The 19,574-nt window shown below is 41.6% G+C and overlaps 1 protein-coding gene across 4 annotated transcripts in view; it reads right to left on the reverse strand.

Annotated features, from left to right (window-relative positions):
- LOC135205507 (RNA N6-adenosine-methyltransferase mettl16-like) overlaps positions 1 to 19,574 on the reverse strand; it is a 426,335-nt gene that overhangs the window by 6,594 nt on the left and 400,167 nt on the right. For all 4 annotated transcript variants that reach the window (XM_064236270.1, XM_064236253.1, XM_064236244.1 and 1 more), the window contains exon 10: positions 4,943 to 5,069. In XM_064236270.1, coding sequence (XP_064092340.1) covers positions 4,943 to 5,069 — 127 coding nt within the window. The remainder of the gene's footprint in view (positions 1 to 4,942; positions 5,070 to 19,574) is intronic.

Below are 19,574 nucleotides of genomic sequence, written 5' to 3' on the forward strand. Positions count from 1 at the left end.
TTGTCTAAAAAAGTTTGCACTAACTATAATTTTTCAAATTTATCTCATATCACTCAGTGCCTTTGTGTAGGTGCTTTCAATGTTGAAATCCACTTTTTCAGGTACAGTAGTACCTCGACATAGGTGCGCTCCAACATACGAGCATTCGAAGATATGAGCCAGCCTCTGAGCAAAATTTTGCATCGAGATACGAGCACACTTACAGATGCTAATGCTAAATGGCTGAGCACTTGGGAGCACTCTAAGCCCACTTCACTCGTTCAGTTCACATGGTCGTCAACTTCCGTACACATCTCCCAAGCATCTCCCGTGTTGTGTTTGCTTTATTTAAGTGATTTTTACTATATTTGTGAACATCCTTTGTACTAAGTGATGGGTCCTAAGAAAGCGAGTGGTAAGGTTGGCAGAGAAGAAAAAACGCATGATGACGATGGAGATGAAGCATGAAATTATTGAGAAACATGAGCGTGTGTCCGTGTGAGTGAGTTGGCACATGATTACAAGCAGAGTACATTGACAATATGCAAAATCCTCAAATAGCGGGATGCTATCAAAAGCACAAAGGCTTCCAAAGGCATAACTATTATGTCTAAGTTATGGACAAACATAAATGACGAGATGGAGAGGCTTATGTTGCTGTGGTTTAAGGAGAAGCAGCTGGCAGGATATAACATTACTGAGACAATCATCTGTGAGAAGGCCAGCGCAAACTATGAAGATTTGAAACTAAGGGAAGCAGCTGAGGGTGGGGAGACATCAGCGCCAGCTAGGGAGACTTTTAAAACTAGTCGTGGATGGTTCGATAATTTTAAAAAGCGAACTGGGATCCACTCAGTTGTGAGGCATGGGAAGCTGCGAGCTCAGATGTCAAAGCCATGGAGGAGTACGTTGAATGTTTTGCTGTAGTACTTATTGTTGCGGAAGGTTCCAACAAGTCTTTAACTAGGATGAAATGGGCCTTTTTTGGAACAAGATGCCACGAAGGACATTCATCATGGTTGAAGAGAAGAAACTCCCAGGTCATAAACCCATGAACGATAGATTGACTCTAGTCTTATGTGCTAATACCAGCAGTGACTGCAAGATCAAGCCACTGTTGGTGTAATACTCCAAGAACCCACGAGCTTCCAAGAGTCACAAGATCTTGAGAGAAAAACTTCAAGTGATGTGGTGAGCTAATGCAAAGGCATGGGTTACCAAGCATTTTTTCACGGAATGGGTAAATCTGGCTTTTGGTCTAGCAGTCAAGAAATATTTACTGGAAAAAACCTGCCATTGAATGTCTTCTCATCCTATATAAAGCCCCTGGCCACCCTACAAGTCTTGAGGATGACAATCTTGATGAATCTGATTTCATTAAGGTCCTCTATCTCCCCCCAAACACCACTCCACTCCTCCAGTACTTGGACCAAGAGGTCATTTCTAATTTCAAGAAGCTGTACACACAGCATTTGTTAAAAATGCTTTGACATCACAGATAATACCTACCTCACCCTTCGTGATTTTGGAAGGACCACTTCAACATTGTTAATTGTTTGAAAATCATTGATAATGCATGGCAAGGTATAACGTGAAGAACCTTAAATTCAGCATGGAAGAAATTGTGGCCTAATTATGTAGCTGAAAGGGATTTCGGAGGGTTCGATCCGCAGCCTGAGCCCAAGCCCATTGTGTTGGAAGAGATTGTGTCTCTAGAAAAGTCCATGGGGCTGGAGCTAGATGAGGCAGATATCAACGACCTTGTTGAGGAGCATCAAGAAGACTCACGACTGAGGAGTTGATTGACAATGCAACATTCAGGTGTTGCAAGGGATTAGTAGCGAGAAGGAGGTCAAACCTGAGGAATTTATTTCTTCAAGGGAGATTAAGGAAGTGTTGGCTAAGTGGCAGGATGTTTCTGATTTAATTAAAAAGAAATACCCTGATAAATTGTCTACTGGTCGTGCTTGAGCTTTTTTAATGACACTTGCCTGACTCATTTCCACAACATTTTGAAAGGGAGGCAGAAACAAAGCTCTTTATATAAGTGTTTGTTTATAAGGCCAGTGGCAAGTGAAAGTGAGGCAAAGAGCTAAGACAAAGCTAAGTTCAGTTAAGTTAATTTTAAGATTAAGTGTTACACTATGTGTAAGAAACAGTATTTAATATAGTACCATTCAACTCTCTCTCCTCCCTCCTCCTCCTCCTCTGCACACACCGCCGTTAGCTGTTATCATCTGTCTCGAAGGTAAGAACTCGTAATAAAACCACATTTTATTACATATCACCGTAATTATTTATTATATTTTGTGTGTGTACAGTGTGTCTATACAGTATAGCAATTAAAAACATGTTTTTCCATTATTATTATCATTAATTTGGTGTTTTTAGAGGGCCGGAACGGATTAAATTTTTGTCTGTTATTTTATATGGGAAAAATGGAATTGAGATACGAGCAAATTGACTTATGATCTCCGTCCAGGAACGAATTCTACTCGTATCTCAAGGTATTACTGTACTTTTATTCTATCGAGTGAAATTCTCATTAAGAAACTGCAGCCTATGAGCTAAGTTCCTTAGCTGATCTAGTTCTTTACTTCCTCATTAACCTTCTTACGCCTAAGCCCTAAAAACCAAAACGTCTCCCATATGCCGAGGCGGTTTTGGAGTGAGCGCGGAAGCGGAAAAAATAATTTTTTCAAAAAATCACAGCCCGCTTAGTTTTCAAGATTAAGAGTTCATTTTTGGCTTCTTTTTTTGTCATTGCCTGAAGTTTAGTATGCAACCATCAGAAATGAAAAAAAATCATTATCATATATAAATAATGCAATATATGGTAGCAACAAAAAAAAAAATTCATACATAATTGTATTCAAATCAAGCTGTGCGAAAGTGGGTAAAGCTAACGAGTTACTTTTTTTTCGTTATATTGTACACTAAATTGCAATCATTTTGATATATAACACATTGTAAAACGATCAAAGCAACACAGAAAAAATATTATCACAAAATGATGCATGAATTCGTAACGCGCGGATGTAAAAAAATGTTTTTTTCATAAGTTCAACATAAATCTAAATATTGTTCTAGAGACTTCCAATTTGTTTCAAAATGAAGACAAATGATTGAATATTGCGATACTGTAAGAGTTTTAGCTTAGAATTGCAGTTTTCGACCATTTCGGACGAGTTAAAGTTGACCGAATGTCGAAATTTCCATATATATATTTTTTTATATGCAAATATTGCAAAAATGAGAAAAGCTACAACCTTCAAATATTTTTCTTTGTATTCTTCATGAATTTGCACAAATTTTCATATATGAAACTCTATAAAATGCCTAATATGAAAAGGAGCAAATATTAGGAGAATGCGACAGACGCATTTCGGAGATTTGCGGCCGCGAATCGGCGAGCGGAGGGAAAGAAAGTTTTTTTTTTAAATTCACCATAAATCTAAATATTGTGCTAGACACTCAGAATTTGTTTCAAAATGAAGATAAATGACTGTATATTACTAGATTGTAAGAGTTTTTAGCTTACAATTGCGTTTTTTTCAAATATTTCGGTAGAGTCAAAGTTGACCTGAATGTTTTTTTTTGTTTTTTTCTATTTATCCTGTTTTATATGCAAATATTTCAAAAAGAGAAAAGCTACAACCCTTCAATCATTTACTTTTGCATTCTACATGAAATTGCAACACATTTTCATATATAAACTTTATGTAACGGGCTAATTTTAACAAATGGTGCAAATATTTCGACAATCGCACAAAAAATTTCAGATTTTTTTCCGGAAGTTAACCGGACCCGGCGGCGGGACATAAGGAAAATTTTTTTTTGTGTTGTTTTTTTTTTTGAAAATGTATTCACATTACCCAAATCGAATATTGTGGCTAGAAGACTTTCCCAATTCCATTGCAAAATGCAAGGTAACTGATTGAATATTTACTAGAAATACTAATAGTTTTGAAGCTTACAATTTGCGTTTTTTTTCGACCATTTCCGGTAGAGTTAAAGTTGACCGAAAAGGTTGAAATTTTTGCACTTAACGTTATTTATATGAAAAGTATTTCAAAACTGATAAAAGCTACAACCATGGTTGTTTTTAGTTTGTATTTTGCATGAAATTGCGCACATTTCCATATATAAAAAACTTTATGTAATGGCATATTTAAAATAACTGGTGCAAAACATTAGGACAATCGCACAAAACAATTTAATCGGAAGAGTTACCGCGCGGACGTAAAGAAAACAGTGTTTTTTCATAAATTCACCATAAATCGAAATATTGTGTAGGAGCAGTCCAATTTGTTGCAAAATGAAGGCAATGATTGAATATTACTAGAACATAAGAGTTTTAGCTTACAATTGCGTTTTTCGACATACCATTTCGTGGAGTCAAAGTTGACAGAAGGTGAAATTTTGGCACATCGTTATTTATATGAAAATATTTCAAAACTGATAAAAGCTACAATCATGAGTATTTTTTTGTTGTATTATACATGCAATTGCACACATTTTCATATATAATACTCTATGTAACGGATAATTTAAAACGGTGTAAAAATTATGTCAAAGTGACAAAAATAATTTTTGAGATGTGTAACTGAATACTTTTTAGTGCGATAAGAAAGAAATTCGCTGCTTGCGCTGCCTGCGTAACAATTGGTAAACAAAACAATGCCTTGATCCGTGAATCTCCCAGCATCCCCCAAGGCGCGTGATTCAAAGTTTTCGGCTGGTAGGCCTATAAGTACTTTTTCCCGCAAATTTAAAAAAAAAAAAAAACGTTTTTTGAGTCGACGTATAATACGTCCAATCGGCATATGGGAGACATTTTGACTCTACGTTTAATACGTCCAATCGGCGTAAGAGGATTAAATTCATGAAATAATAAAAAGTTAAAATAAATTATTCTTGTAAAAATATAAAAAAAAATTCATAAGGAATTTATTCTACTTACCTTTTCCTCTGGTTGCCTTTCTTTTTTGTTCTCTACGCTTTCTTCGCTGATGAAGCCAAGTAGGTTTGTAAGCTTTCACATTGGCACCAACAAAATATTTGGTATTTTTAAACACCTGGACACTTATCTGTTGAAAAACAATAGGAAATGAAAATAAGCAGCCATTTTTGGAGAAAATATAAATACACCTTAAAAAATGTGAATTATTCTCACAGAAGAACTCTTATCTCCTGCTAAGAAATGAGCTAATGTATATGGAATAAAATCATATCTTGCTATTGTTCTAAAGCAGGGGACTGACACTATGCATACTAGAAAATACATAAACAGCTGATTATATATATATATATATATATTATATATATATATATATATATATATATATATATATAATAAAAATATATATAAAAAATAAAAAATCTATACACACATATATATATATATACATATATATATATATATATATATATATATATATATATATATATAATATATATAATAAAAATATAGGTATGGACAACAGAACTCAGCTATTTTCAACCATATAAATGAACATATCCACAGAATAAACTGGAATTTGTCACATATAATTTATAGCAGCAACTGCCAGTGCAAGAGTCAGATGATGGAATCGGCCTCGATTAAACAGGGACTGGTAATGAACATCTCAAAGGGCGCATGGGATTCAGATACCATTGATAAATTTTTCATTCAACCAATGGTTAAGAGGATTAAAGGAAGATTATCAGTGGGAGTGACCTAAATTGGTTTATCTGTGGATGGATCTCTTGGTATAAAAACCACCTTTTCTGTAACTTTTTTCATTCATCTCCCTGAAGAGGGAGACAGCAGTCTCTGAAATATATTTTCTCTCTATATTTTAGCATTTCTGGGCTCAGCTCGTGTCGCTGCGCGAAATATCCTTTAATCTATTATTTCTAGGGTAAATGTACTAACACATACCAGAGAATAAATAAAATAAAGAAAAAGGTCAGTATAACTGACTCGCTCACCCTCCAGGAGGGTGTCGGTATGAACACTAGGCGAGTGAGACCACTACCACGAGCCAAATGCCAATAGAAATCTCCCACTACAAAATCCCTCCAAGAGGGGAGCCGACCCACAGAGTGAGCAGCTCGTACTACTACTACTCCATCCCATGCTGCCGACTGCTGCGCCTCTGGTGGCCATCCTTTCAAGTTAGCGCACACGAGTCGGTTATGATATTTTTCTCTCTGTGTTTTTTGTGCCCTTTCATTGGATTTTCTATTATGGAGCGTGCAGCTATCGCAGCAGCTAAGTTAAGTACTCAGTATTTACGTTAGTTTGGTTTTTTCCGCCCTGAGACAGTATTTGCCGTTTTTTAGGTATAAATACGACCTCGGGGTCGGAAGCATGGCAGCATGGTTCTGCCTCGTGATGGGTTCGTTCTTGGTCTCCCATACCTAGAACATCCCCTTATTTATCTTCGCTCTTATGATTATCCGCTTTAACTTAGGGTACGGTCTTACTCAGGTTTGTCATGCATGCATGTATTTTACCTTACGTAGGCTTCTTCTATCCAGACCCTAGTCCAGGTTCTTAGTATCGGCCTCTGACTAGCTTTGAGTGGAGACTTGCCTTCGGTTAGTCGTACACTCCTGGATTTTTTCTCCTGCTATATTGTTTTCTTTCTTTCATTTATTTATTTATATAACTGTGTATTTTATTATTGTTAGGTTAGTTAGGCGTCTGGCTTAGCCTAGGTCCTGGCTCTTTGAGCCTATACTACGCTCATCAGTTCGGTTGCTTCCCTATAGCATCTCTCTGATCAGTTTGGTTCGGCCCAGTGGCTTATTTTGCCTCCGCTTTTCAGTTCAGTATGCTTCCCGATAGCATTTCCTGATCAGTGGTTGTCCTAGGCTTCGTTGTCGTATTTGGTCTTACCGCCTCGTGGTCACTTCGTGATCACGGGCCAGCCAGACGCCTGTCCAGTCATTCTTCCCCCCCCTCCCGCTCTTCCATAGAGTCGGGCGGGGCGGGTCGGTCCTGCCCATGCTCGCTCCTCATACCCGAGCCTGCCTCCCTCTCTCCCTCAGGCGGAGGGGCTAGGGAGTCGGGACAGACCAGACTGGTCTCGACCTCTCCGGCTTCTCGGTCCGGCCGGTTGGTACGGAGTGGGGGGTACTGGCCTTGCCACCTCCGCGCTACCTTGTCGCTCCGGGCTAGCTTGAGCCTGTATGTCTTCTCGCCTCTTTCCCATCTTACTAGGGCTCCTTCCTGATCGGAGTCCTGGTATCCAGCGGAAAGTTGTAATCCACCCAGTAGGGTGGACCGGAGCATACAGTGGGTCTCTACTAACCTTACCGTTTTGCTGAGTTACTACACTCCGCTACGCACTGGACTTAGTCCGGTTTGCTTGTGTGTTAGGTTTAAGTTATCTTTAAGTTTATCTTAAGAACCTTAAAACCATCCCCCTCCCCCTCCCTTACATATCTTACCGGATCTCTCCGGGATTATGCCTATTCAGGCGATGCAGGGAGGGGTTATGCCCAAATTTTTTCCGAGCTCCGGCATGCATCGGAGCTCTTCTGTCCTTTAGACTGTAAGTGATGTTTTTTAAGATACTCATGTGTCTCCCCACTTACAGGCCACCAACTGTGAGCATCCGGGATGTTCCGCCACACTTCAGGACCTTGTGGACACGAAGTTTGCCGGTCCCATGCTCCATGCGCGACTCCGCTCGGGACATCCAGGTCTGGTACCATGAGACGTGTACCATAATGTTCGAGTCTGGTGAGCCAGCTTTTGGAAGGGGTAAGTTTTACATCTCCAGTAGCTGCTCCGCTTCTTTTTTAGCGCTTAAGTTTTCATCATATTAACTTAAGGCAATTAATTTAAGTTATACTTTAAGTTTTAGTTTTAAGTGATTCTTAAATCTAAACTACGTCCTCTTCCAGGCTCCGCGGTAGAGATACCGCACTGGCTACTCTGCGGGCCTGGGTCGGCGGTTTTTTTTGGGAAAAAACGCCGCCAAGGGACAGCCCTACATCCTAGAGAAGCGGTTGGCATTACTAATCTTCCCCGGAGGCAAGGCGACAGGATACGTCGACCCGGTAGAAGCGGATCCGACTATCGCCTTCATCCAACAACAGCTGGCCACCTCATTAACTGATTCAGGACCAGGATATCTCTACGGATGTCGCGACCCTAGATATTAATGTTGAACCTATGGTAGGTATAGACGACCTGTTGGTCGAGGTAGGTACGGTGGACACCCAAGGGTCACCCTTGGGCGTAACTGTTTCTTCTACTCCTGCAACCTCTCCATCCTTCCAAGGCTTTACGGGTGACGAAATATATTCTCCTCCTGGTGCTTCGGTTAGACCTAAGGTCAAGTCTAAGGTGATGACTTTGACTAAGACGTCGTCGTCGTCTAAGAAGACGACTTCGGCTTCATCCTCCTCCCGTAAGTCTCCGGCTGGGAATCCCGGAGCATCCAGGTCTAAAGCTTCTAGCTCCGGCTCTAAGTCCTCGAGGAGTAAATCCTCCAGAGAGAGATCTCGCACTCCGGCAGAAATCACCAGTTCCGCTACCTTTGGTTCCGATTCAGAGCCTCCCCTCCACCTCCGCAGCAGCTCCGGCTTTGGACTCCAATGCTGGCCTGTTGCAACAGGTGGGGGACCTGGTTGGGTCCTTAAAGAGTAGCATGGAGCAAATGATCTCTCGTCTGTCGGACAGGATTACTTCCCAGGACTCCATTATAGCCGGGCTGAGAGAAGCTCCTCTAGCCTCTCCTCCACTGTCCAACACGAGTGGATCCCAACTTCCTCCGTATGACTCACTACCTCAGTTCTCTATGAACAATCCGTGGAGAGTAGCGTCATACGCCCCCTTCCAGGACGGTCTCATCTCTATACCGGAATTTGGGACTCGAAGAATAGAGGACTTCGAGTTCTTCCCGGAAGACCTCCAGCCTCCGTTTCATAGGCTACGCAAGGCTTACGCCGTCGGCTATGGTGCGGGACGATAAGGTACCTAAGGAGACAGTCCTCTACTCACGAGACCAGCTCAGAGAGAATGGCTCAGGTGTTTAGAGGACATGGATTGTTCTAACACCAAGATACAACCATTTAAGAGTCCCTTTACCATTTTTACAATGGATGAGAGTACCCCGCTCCCGTTCCTAACATAGATCGCGAGGTCGACCATCCCAGCGGCCCAGAAGGGGGAACCTATACCGCAGTTGAAGGAAGCGGATCCCACTTCTCCGTTGCTCCCCTCAGTTGGAGAATTGTGGGAAGACTTGCCGAATACATTCTCAGCTGGCAAACTCAAACCGGACTGTGCTATGGAGCAGTTTGGTGAAAAGCTACCCAGGCTCCCAGATAGCCTTATTCAGGCTGAGTTTGATGCAAAATCGCGTCTAGCCAGATCCATCAATTCTATGGCTATGTCTGAGGTAGCTACCATGGCTTATGGATCAGAACCGATTTTAAGCTCATGACCAAAGCCCTGACTCAAACGGTACAGTCAGATATGTTTGAGTTTGCCACTGCTCGGACGAATTGTAGAAGCATGTCCTACAAGAGGCAACCATTCGGCATGAACCGAATAGGTTACTCTCGTCTAGCATCTGGGGAGCAGATCTCTTCCCAGAAGCTATGGTTAAGGAGGTCCAGTCAGAGGCTACCAGGTTAAACCAGAGCCTTAAGGATCGTTGGGGCCTTTCGGCTAAGAGTGAGCAAGGACCTGACTCCTAAGTAAGGCACAAAAGAAACCCAGGCGTTTCCAACCTTACCAAAGAAGAAGCAACTACGCTTTCCTCAACAAGTTCCAACAGTACCGTTAGTGCAGACAGCCCAACCCTCCACTTCTAAAGGTCAATCACAGCCAATTTATGTGATATCCCCTCAGCCTCAGCCCTCCACCTCTTACGCCATCTCTCCAGCTTACAATCAGCCTTCGAGAGTCAAGCTTCTCAGAAGTATGACCGCTCGGGTAAGGGAGGTAGAGGTAAGCGTTCCTTTCGTGGGAGAGGATCGGGAGGCCCCTTTAACAGGGGAAAGCACTTCAGAGGAGGCCGAGGCGGTTACCAGAACCAATGAAGAACTTCAGGTAGGAGGGAGGCTGTTTCACTTTCGCCACCGGTGGAACTTCAGCCAATGGGCTCAGAGCATAGTTTGTAAAAATGGTCTGGGTGGAGCTGGTTGACGAAAACCCACCTCCATCCAGACCTTTCCCGTCAACTTCCGTTCCAAGGGAATTGACAGAGTACGCAGACGATCTACTTCAAAAAGGAACTATAGCGAGAGTCAAGAGATTAAAATTTCAAGGTCGCTTGTTCAGCGTGCCAAAGAAAGGCTCACAAAAAAGAAGGGTAATCTTAGACTTGTCCCGCTTAAACTTAGCCATCCGCTGCGACAAGTTCAAGATGCTCACGATCTCACAGGTGCGGACCCTACTTCCCGTGGGCCGTCACCACCTCTATCGATCTTACAGACGCTTACTATCATATCCCTATTGCAAGACACTTCCGTCCGTATCTGGGTTTCAAGATAGGAGACCAGACATTCTCCTTCAAGGTAGTTCCATTCGGACTCAACGTGGCACCCAGAGTGTTCACGAAGCTAGCGGAAGTGGTAGTGCAACAACTCAGATCGCAAGGGATCATGGTAGTAGCGTATCTCGACGATTGGTTGATCTGGGCCCCAACAGTCGAGGAATGCAACAGAGCTACTCTGAAAGTGATTCAGTTCCTGGAATATCTAGGCTTCAAAATAAACAGGACCAAATCAAGACTCACTCCAGAGTCAAACTTTCAGCTGCGGGCATTCAATGGAATCTATCATCCCACACTCTGTCGATTCCATCAACCAAAAGGAAAGAAATAGCAAAGTCAGTCAAGCAATTTCTAAGTCACAAACTAGCGTCAAGGAGAGCCCAGGAAAGGATCCTGGGTTCTCTCCAGTTTGCATCAGTGACAAACGTCTTAATGAAAGCCAAACTGAAAGACCTAACCAGAATCTGGCGCTCGCGAGCAAACGTCAGGTCCAGGGACAAACTATCCTCAGTGCCTCTGATTCTAAAGAATCGACTTCGGCCCTGGGCGAGAGTCAAGAATTTATCAATGTCAGTACCCCTTCAGTTCCCTCCACCAGGGGTCACCATCCACACAGACGCGTCCTTAAGCGGCTGGGGAGGGTATTCCCAGGTCAAAAAGGTTCAAGGGACTTGGTCACCTCAATTCCGTCAGTTCCATATAAACGTACTGGAGGCAATGGCAGTGTTCTTGACTCTAAAAAGGTTACGCCCACCCAAGTACTCCCACATAAAGCTAGTCCTGGACAGCGCAGTGGTAGTACATTGTATAAACAGAGGAGGCTCCAAGTCACGTCATCTAAATCACGTCATGATAGCCATCTTCTCCCTGGCAGACAAGTTCAGTTGGCATCTTTCCTCCACTCACATAGCTGGAGTAAGAAACGTCATAGCAGACGCCCTATCCCGCAATTCAGTAACCCCTAAGGAGGATATCACGAAGAATGGTCCACTGGACCCAACAGGTTTCGTTCCAATGGATCCTTCAAAGAGTCCCAGGGCTACAGGTGGACCTCTTCGCATCACAAGCGAACCACAAACTACCGTGTTATGTAGCCCCAACTCTGGACCCCTCTGGGCCTATGCCACGGACGCCCTGGCTCTAGACTGGAACAACTGGGAGAAGATTTACGTCTTCCCTCCAGTGAATCTCCTCATGAAAGTATTGAACAAACTCAGGACATTCAAGGGTCAAGTGGCTCTAGTAGCCCCAGACTGGCCGAAGAGCAAAACTGGTATCCTCTAATTTTGGAGCTGGGCCTTCGTCCTCTTCAGATCCCCAGTCCAAGCTCTCCCAGTCAGTACAAATGAAGACTGTGTTCGCTTCCTCAGGGATTCTCAAAACCCTAACTTTATGGATTTCATGAAGTTTGCGGCAAAAAGAGATGCGAATATTGACCCTCAGAATATTCTATTCTTGGAATCCGATAAAAGGGATTCGACTTTGAGGCAGTATGATGCTGCTGTCAAAAAGTTAGCAACCTTCCTGAGAGATTCGGATATTAGAATCATGACAGTTAATTCAGCTATATCCTTTTTCAGATCCTTATTTGAAAAAGGTTTAGCAGCTAGCACGATTACGACAAACAAGTCAGCTTTGAAAAAGATATTTCAATTTGATTTAACATAGACTTGACGGATTCCTACTTCTCGTCTATTCCTAAGGCATGTGCTAGGCTTAGGCCTTCTGTAAGGCCTACGTCAGTTTCATGGTTCTTAAACGATGTTCTAAAACTGGCTTCCGAAACCGATAATGACACATGCTCGTTTTATAATGCTCTTAAGAAAAACCCTATTCTTATTAAGCTTAGCTTCAGGAGCAAGAATTTCAGAACTGTCGGCTCTATCCAGAGACCCGGATCATTATTCAAGTTCCTTCCCACAGGAGAAGTCCTACTTTCTCCGGAACGTAGCTTTTTAGCAAAGAATGAAGATCCTTTGATGAGGTGGGAACCTTGGAAGGTACTACCCTCCTTTTTCACAAGATGTATCTCTTTGCCCAGTTACAACCTTACGAGCCTTTCTGTCTAGGACCTCCTCATCTTCGTCGGGTCCCCTCTTTTAGGAGGGAAAAAGGTGGAACTTTATCCATTAAAGGCATCAGGCAACAAATCCTGTACTTTATTAAGCAAGCCAATCCTGACTCTTTCCCGAAAGCACATGATGTCAGGGCAGTAGCCACCTCAATTAATTATTTTCCAACATATGAACTTCGATGAGTTGAAAAAGTATACTGGATGGAAATCGCCGACAGTGTTCAAACGTCACTACCTAAGTCCTTGGAAGCTCTGAAATTCCCAGCAGTAGCAGCGGGTAACATAGTTTCCCATGACTCTAGCTAGTTTGTAGTAGAAGATTCAGTCCTCCTTTCTACCTGCCTCACCCAAAAGTTCGTCTATTCCTACCTGGTTCATTTGCATTCACCTTGTGTCTTAGCTGCTTTTGTGATAGTGTAGTGGGTGCCCCTTATTGTCTGGTTAGGGACACTCACAAATGATTATAAACATTGATCTCATGGATGTTTCCCCTTATTTTTTATGCTTAGGGATACATCATATTATAATGATTACGGGTTTTGTATATTAAGTCATATACATTCCTTTATATATTATTATTGTTGATTGTTTTTATTAATTGCTATTATACTTTTGATACATGCTGTTACACAGATAACATTGATACATGTAAATAATTTTACCTGTACATATGTAATTACCTTATGTTAACAAACATGATTAGATTTAAGGGTAATTTAAGCATATTTCTTTTTTATACCCCTGTGTATATGTATCTTTTAGCAATTATAGTCTATTCTTATATATTTTATCTTTTATTTGAGACCTATTCTGATTTATTTTATTTTTATTCTCATTTTATTACTTTTGTTTACAATCTTGTGCTATTTCTCTGGTACGATTTCGCGCAGCGACACGAGCTGAGCCCAGAAAAGGGATTTTGGACGTAAGGAAAAATCTATTTCTGGGCGATTGGCTCGTGTCGCCAGCGAAATCCCACCCTACCCATCCCTTCGCCCAAGATTGTCTGCTAACTTCAGGATGGCCACCAGAGGCGCAGCAGTCGGCAGCATGGGATGGAGTAGTAGTAGTACGAGCTGCTCACTCTGTGGGTCGGCTCCCCTCTTGGAGGGATTTTGTAGTGGGAGATTCTATTGGCATTTGGCTCGTGGTAGTGGTCTCACTCGCCTAGTGTTCATACCGACACCCTCCTGGAGGGTGAGCGAGTCAGTTATACTGACCTTTTTCTTTATTTTATTTATTCTCTGGTATGTAGTACATTTACCCTAGAAATAATAGATTAAAGGATATTTCGCTGGCGACACGAGCCAATCGCCCAGAAATAGATTTTTCCTTACGTCAAAATCCCTTTTTTAAGGGCTCCTTTTATTATACAGAATTCTGTGGTAACATTTTTACCAGTCAACCACACACACACACACACATGATGTATGTATGTATGCGTGTATACAGGCAGTCCCAAGGTTACGACGGTGTCGGCTTATGACGTTCCAAGGTTACGACGCTTGTCAAGAGACGTTATTTCCAGGGTTACGACGCCTACAACGGTCATCTGGGAGATGAAATATGACACCAAAAATGCAAAATAATCAATATTTGAAGTTTTTCTTTTGATGAAAAATGCCATAAGAATGCAGTTTACAGTTTTCAATGCACCCAAAGCATTAAAAGCAAGGTTTTCTTAGGATTTTTGACGATGTTCCGGCTTACGACGATTTTGCTGCTTACGACGCGTCTCAAGAACGGAACCCCCGTCGTAACCCAGGGACCGCCTGTATGTATGTATATATATATATATATATATATATGTAATGAGAGCTATGAGAAATAATATTAGATAGGGCAGCATAAAAACAGAAGAGAATAATAAGAGTACAGTGAAAATAATGAGAGAGAGAGAGAGAGAGAGAGAGAGAGAGAGAGAGAGAGAGAGGAGAGAGAGAGAGAAGAGAGAGAATTGAGCTTTGGTGTGCGAGTCAAATTTGATCAACAACCATAGAAATAACAAACCATAGTCACAGGAAGTTGGCGAGACTGGAAAGCAGCAACAGCCATAACACCGCCGCGACCGAAATCTTAAGACTGCCATAAAATCTTTGACCTGTGACCTCGCACCAGGCTCACTCAGCTTCTATCAATAATGAAGCTCCACCTCCAGGAGGAGGTATTACCATGATAATTGACTGACTCCGCCTTAAAGAGGAGGAATTAACATGTTAACCCTACCAAAAATGGAATGGGGTAAGATAAGAGAGAATCTGCTCCACGAATCAAGAATCCGTTTGGGTGGAGAACTAGAACATACACTGCCTTAGGAGGTTGGGCCAAATTCGATCCTGGGGTAGCTGATTGCAGAACGCCAGAAGGAGAGAAGAGAGGACCAACCACCATTGTACAGTAAAGAAGCAAGACTTTGCCAGTGGTCCTAACCAGATTCTCAAGTTGTAAACTTGGTAACTGTAACATGTATTCTCTGCAATAGTAAAGACAGAAACTGCTATTCCTCTCACTCAAACTCTCCTGATTGATAATATTACTAATCCAGAACTACTAATTAAGAAGAAGAATAAAGTCAAACACAGAACCAGATCGCAGAACGAATCATCTAGAAGAAAGAAGCAGGTAAGAGAATATAAACTCGAACACTCTACAAACACCACAACATAAAAATAGTGTCAGCGATTGTGGAATCCAAGAGATGTAACATGCAGTGAATATAGTTAAATAAATACACACATCTTGACAGTTACAACAGTGATACCAATCGACACACAGAACTTAGAATTAATAACCATAGCAAAGAATAATAGTGATCGATAAAATCCTGCTTTAAGACATCAACGAAATGAGAGAAATTATAAACTTTATACAGCAACGAGAGCAGTTTTTCCTCGAAGTGAAGAAACAGCCAAACACAGCGTATTATGAAACGGAAGACAAAGCAAGTGTGCGATAGACAACATCGGGCCAAGAAGTGTAACTGCAGCAGCCAACAAGAACTAAAATAGATTTCTATAAATAATCTGTTAAAAACGGATGAATGCATTGTAAATGCACAAAAAACATTACCATTATAGAATCAACTTCACTGATGATTTTTTGACGAGAATGAATCGTTGCTGAATAACGAAAGAAGAAAAAACTTAGCGTCAGTCAAGATTGATTTTGAAACACAACAGTTGGAACGCTAGTGCTGACAACAAAGTGATAACGAATCAAAGTGAAGAATTAAGTCCATACCTTGTGGCGGGATCACAAGCTAAAAAACAAGTTGCAAAACCCTCCCAACATTAACCTAATCACTCCTACTACCCAACCCACCCCAGTCACACTTTCTTCTTTACACAACAAAATACATACATGCAGGACAATTGACCTATAGCTATAAAAAACAAAACAAAAACAAAAACAACACAAAACACACATACTTACCAACTCTCCAAATACTCCGGGCTATCCTGTGCTGTCAGCTGGTTGAGGTGACAGAAATACCAACAACAACAACCAAGAACCACAACCCAATAACACAACACAACAACCAAGGACTACAACCCAACAACCAAGGGCCACAACAACCACGGAACACAACCACAACTCAACAAAACAGCAACCAACCAGGGAACATAACCACAACTTAACAACACAACAACCGACCAAGGAACACAACCTCACACAACAACAAAACACAACAACACAACAAAAGACCACTGCACAAACAACACAACAGCACAGGCACAACAACTCTAAGCAAAAAAAACATAACTTAACAACAACAAACCAAATGACAAAAAACAACTAATTTCCAATCCTTCAAATAACTGCTTCCAACACCACTAACTCTCACCAGCTCTCACCAAAGACTGACTCAAAAACACCAAACACACAGAACTCTAACAATCAACAGCACCAGCAGACAACCCAGCCAGAACCTACCAACAACCAATTCAGTCATTAACTATCCATACAGCAATTACACCCTCTCTCTCTCTCTCTCTCTCTCTCTCTCTCTCTCTCTCTCTCTCTCTCTCTCTCTCTCTCTCTCACAGACGTTGTCAAATGGAACTTCATAACTCCTCCATAACCTATCCATACTTCTATGGACGTCACCTATTGGAGGAGAACTAGGTACACCCCTGGGAGATCTGGATCTTGAATGCATGATCAATGGCTGAACAATGACTCCACCATCCAACAGCCTAATAGACAAACATATGTTGTCATCCATATGTGAATCCTCTGATTCTGTAACACAAGATCTCTTGATTGGAGCATTGTCATCTTTCCTCCTTCCTTTGAACGGTCATACCCGAGACACAAGAACTTCTTCACAAATACTTTCTGACCACGGAGAAACCAAGGTTGACCCTTTAATGATACCATTGCCAGACCTTCAAACAGTTCTCTAAGACACTCCTACCAGATCTGCGGCCATTCCTAAGACAGCAATTGATGAACATTTCAATCCTCTGTCCATAGATTTCCCATATGCACAGGGAAGTGACAGTCCTGGGTCAAAGAGGAAGAAATTGTCCTTCTTTTCTTGGCATGAGGATCAGCCATGAAGTGCCTGATTCTCCAACCCTTAACGGACAACTCTACAAAGATGATGCCACCAAGGAGAAAAAAGATGAAGATGACGACGACTAATGTCTTTTCTTCTTGTATGCCTGATTAAACTTCTCCTCTAATACTTTTAAAGATTTCCACCACTATTTCTGCAAACGAATCTACCAACACAGTACAGTGGGCCCCCGTATTCGCGTTCTCCGGATTCGCGGACTCACACATTCACGGATTTCTCTCAGGAACGTTTCCCTGCATTATTCGCGGAAAATTTGCGCATTCGCGGTATTTTTCTATGAGAAGTAGCCACAAATTCCTGGTTTTTTTTATCAATTTCATCATAAAATGCACTTTTTATGATAAAACTATTAAAAAAACCAAGTATGAACATTTTTAGTGGTTTTTCTTGAGTTTTAACTAATAAAATAGGCTCTTTTTAGCATTTTTATAGGGGTTCCAAACATTCGCGGGTTCTAACTATTCACGGTGGGGTCTGGTATGCATCCCCGCGAATACGGGGGGACCACTGTAGTTGATGTGGTTCCAGAGGACATAGATGTCAATGTAGACACTGAAGGGGTGCATATTCCTGAACTGTAAGAGAGTACCGGACCTTCTCTGATAAAGCGGGATGTCATACATATCTCAATACAGGCGCTCACCGGGTTACGACGGGGTTCCGTCCCTGATACGCATCGTAAGCCGAAAATCGTTGTAAGCCTGAACACGTCAAAAATCTTAAGAAAACCTTACTTTTAATGCTTTGGGTGCATTGAAAACTATGTAAACTGCATTCTTGTGGCATTTTTCATCAAAAACCCTCAAATATTGATTATTTTGCATTTTTGGTGTCATATTTCATCTCCCAGATGAGCGTTGTAGGCGTCTTAACCCTGGAACATGCGTCGTAACCCTGGAAATAACGTCTATTGACAAGTGTCGTAACCTTTGAACATCGTAAGCCGACACCGTCGTAACCCGGGGACTGCCTGTATCTAACTATAGAATCTTTTATATCTCAGTACGTTTCCCACATGCAAATTACCTAGGGGCTGAATTTTTTTAACTAACCTAACCTAACCTTACCTAGGAGCATGGCAAAAAAACTGGGGAATGTGCAATACTAGTACACATCTCAGGAAATTGCAAAAAGGGTAGGATGTGATGTCCCCACATCCACCGTATTAGAAGGTGACATCACTGATGGACCTGGCTATGATGTCACAACACTAGACGAAACAAGTGAATAGTCTGTACAACTGTAGGCAAGCCCAAGGGAGCCCATAAAATGATATGGAATTGGTACAATATTCGTCCTGGTAGACATCGTAGTGCTCAGTCCACATAGTGGAGACCTGGGGGAGAAGGGACACAAAGGTATGAGGTACTAGAGTGTAGAAGGAATTTTAGGAACATTTCTAAAATTGGTCTCCTGATAAGCCTAGAGACATCCAAATGCCCACCATCCTCTGAGTACCTGAAGCTGGAAAATAAGACAAAGAAGGAGGCTCTCCCCCTCCTCAAAGGGAAAGAGGAGGCATAAATGGCCAGAAAACTACTCAAAATCATTCCCAATGCATCCACTGACAAATCGTAGGACAAACAGGAAGGGGTCTGGGAAAATTCTAGTAAAGGTGGTGAAATGTAAGCCTCTCTAGCAAAGAGACAGCATCACCAGGGGACAAAACAAAAGAAGCTGAAGACAAATTACCATCAGTCCAAGATGGAGTCCTTCCTCTTGTATTGACCGTTCCCATAAAACCTCTTCCAGTGCCCCACCAACCAATCATGACGTACTGAAGAAGAATTAGTTGCATTACATCAGTTCTCTCTGTATCTATTACATGTTGGAGGAGGATCCATATTTACTGATGGCAGGAAACGAAGAACAAGGAAATCCACTGGCACCTAGGCATTTCCTTTGTGTTACAAGATCCAGAAGATATGTACACTCCCAGGAGAGTTAAGGAGATCCATTATAGCCATGCATTCATCCACAAACACCAGAAATCAACCCACTGAACCACAGAATGAAAGCACAGTAATACCTTAATCATACATGATTCGATTTGTGTGAATTCACAATAGAGTGAACTGTTCATTGGAACCTAACTAATTATCATACGCAAGTTTTTCAGGCACACGAACGCAAACGTAACATTTCTGAATCCTCAAGAAACCCTGCAAAGGTGTTTGCTTAATTTTTTTTATGTAATTTATAAGTTTTCAAGCTTTTTAGTATAAATTAAATAACATTACATTGGTACCTCGACATACGAAATTAATCCATTCCGAGGCGGCCTTCGTAACCTGAGCTTTTCGAATCTTGAACCGCATTTTACATGTAAATTGCCTAATTCGTTCCAAGCCCCACAAAAACACCCCAAATTTTATAATAAAGCTAAATTGACCAATTAACAACGAAATACAACAATTTGAACCATTCAATACCT

This window comes from Macrobrachium nipponense, chromosome 11, assembly GCF_015104395.2.
Source record: "Macrobrachium nipponense isolate FS-2020 chromosome 11, ASM1510439v2, whole genome shotgun sequence".
In the NCBI taxonomy this organism is placed as follows: domain Eukaryota; kingdom Metazoa; phylum Arthropoda; class Malacostraca; order Decapoda; family Palaemonidae; genus Macrobrachium; species Macrobrachium nipponense.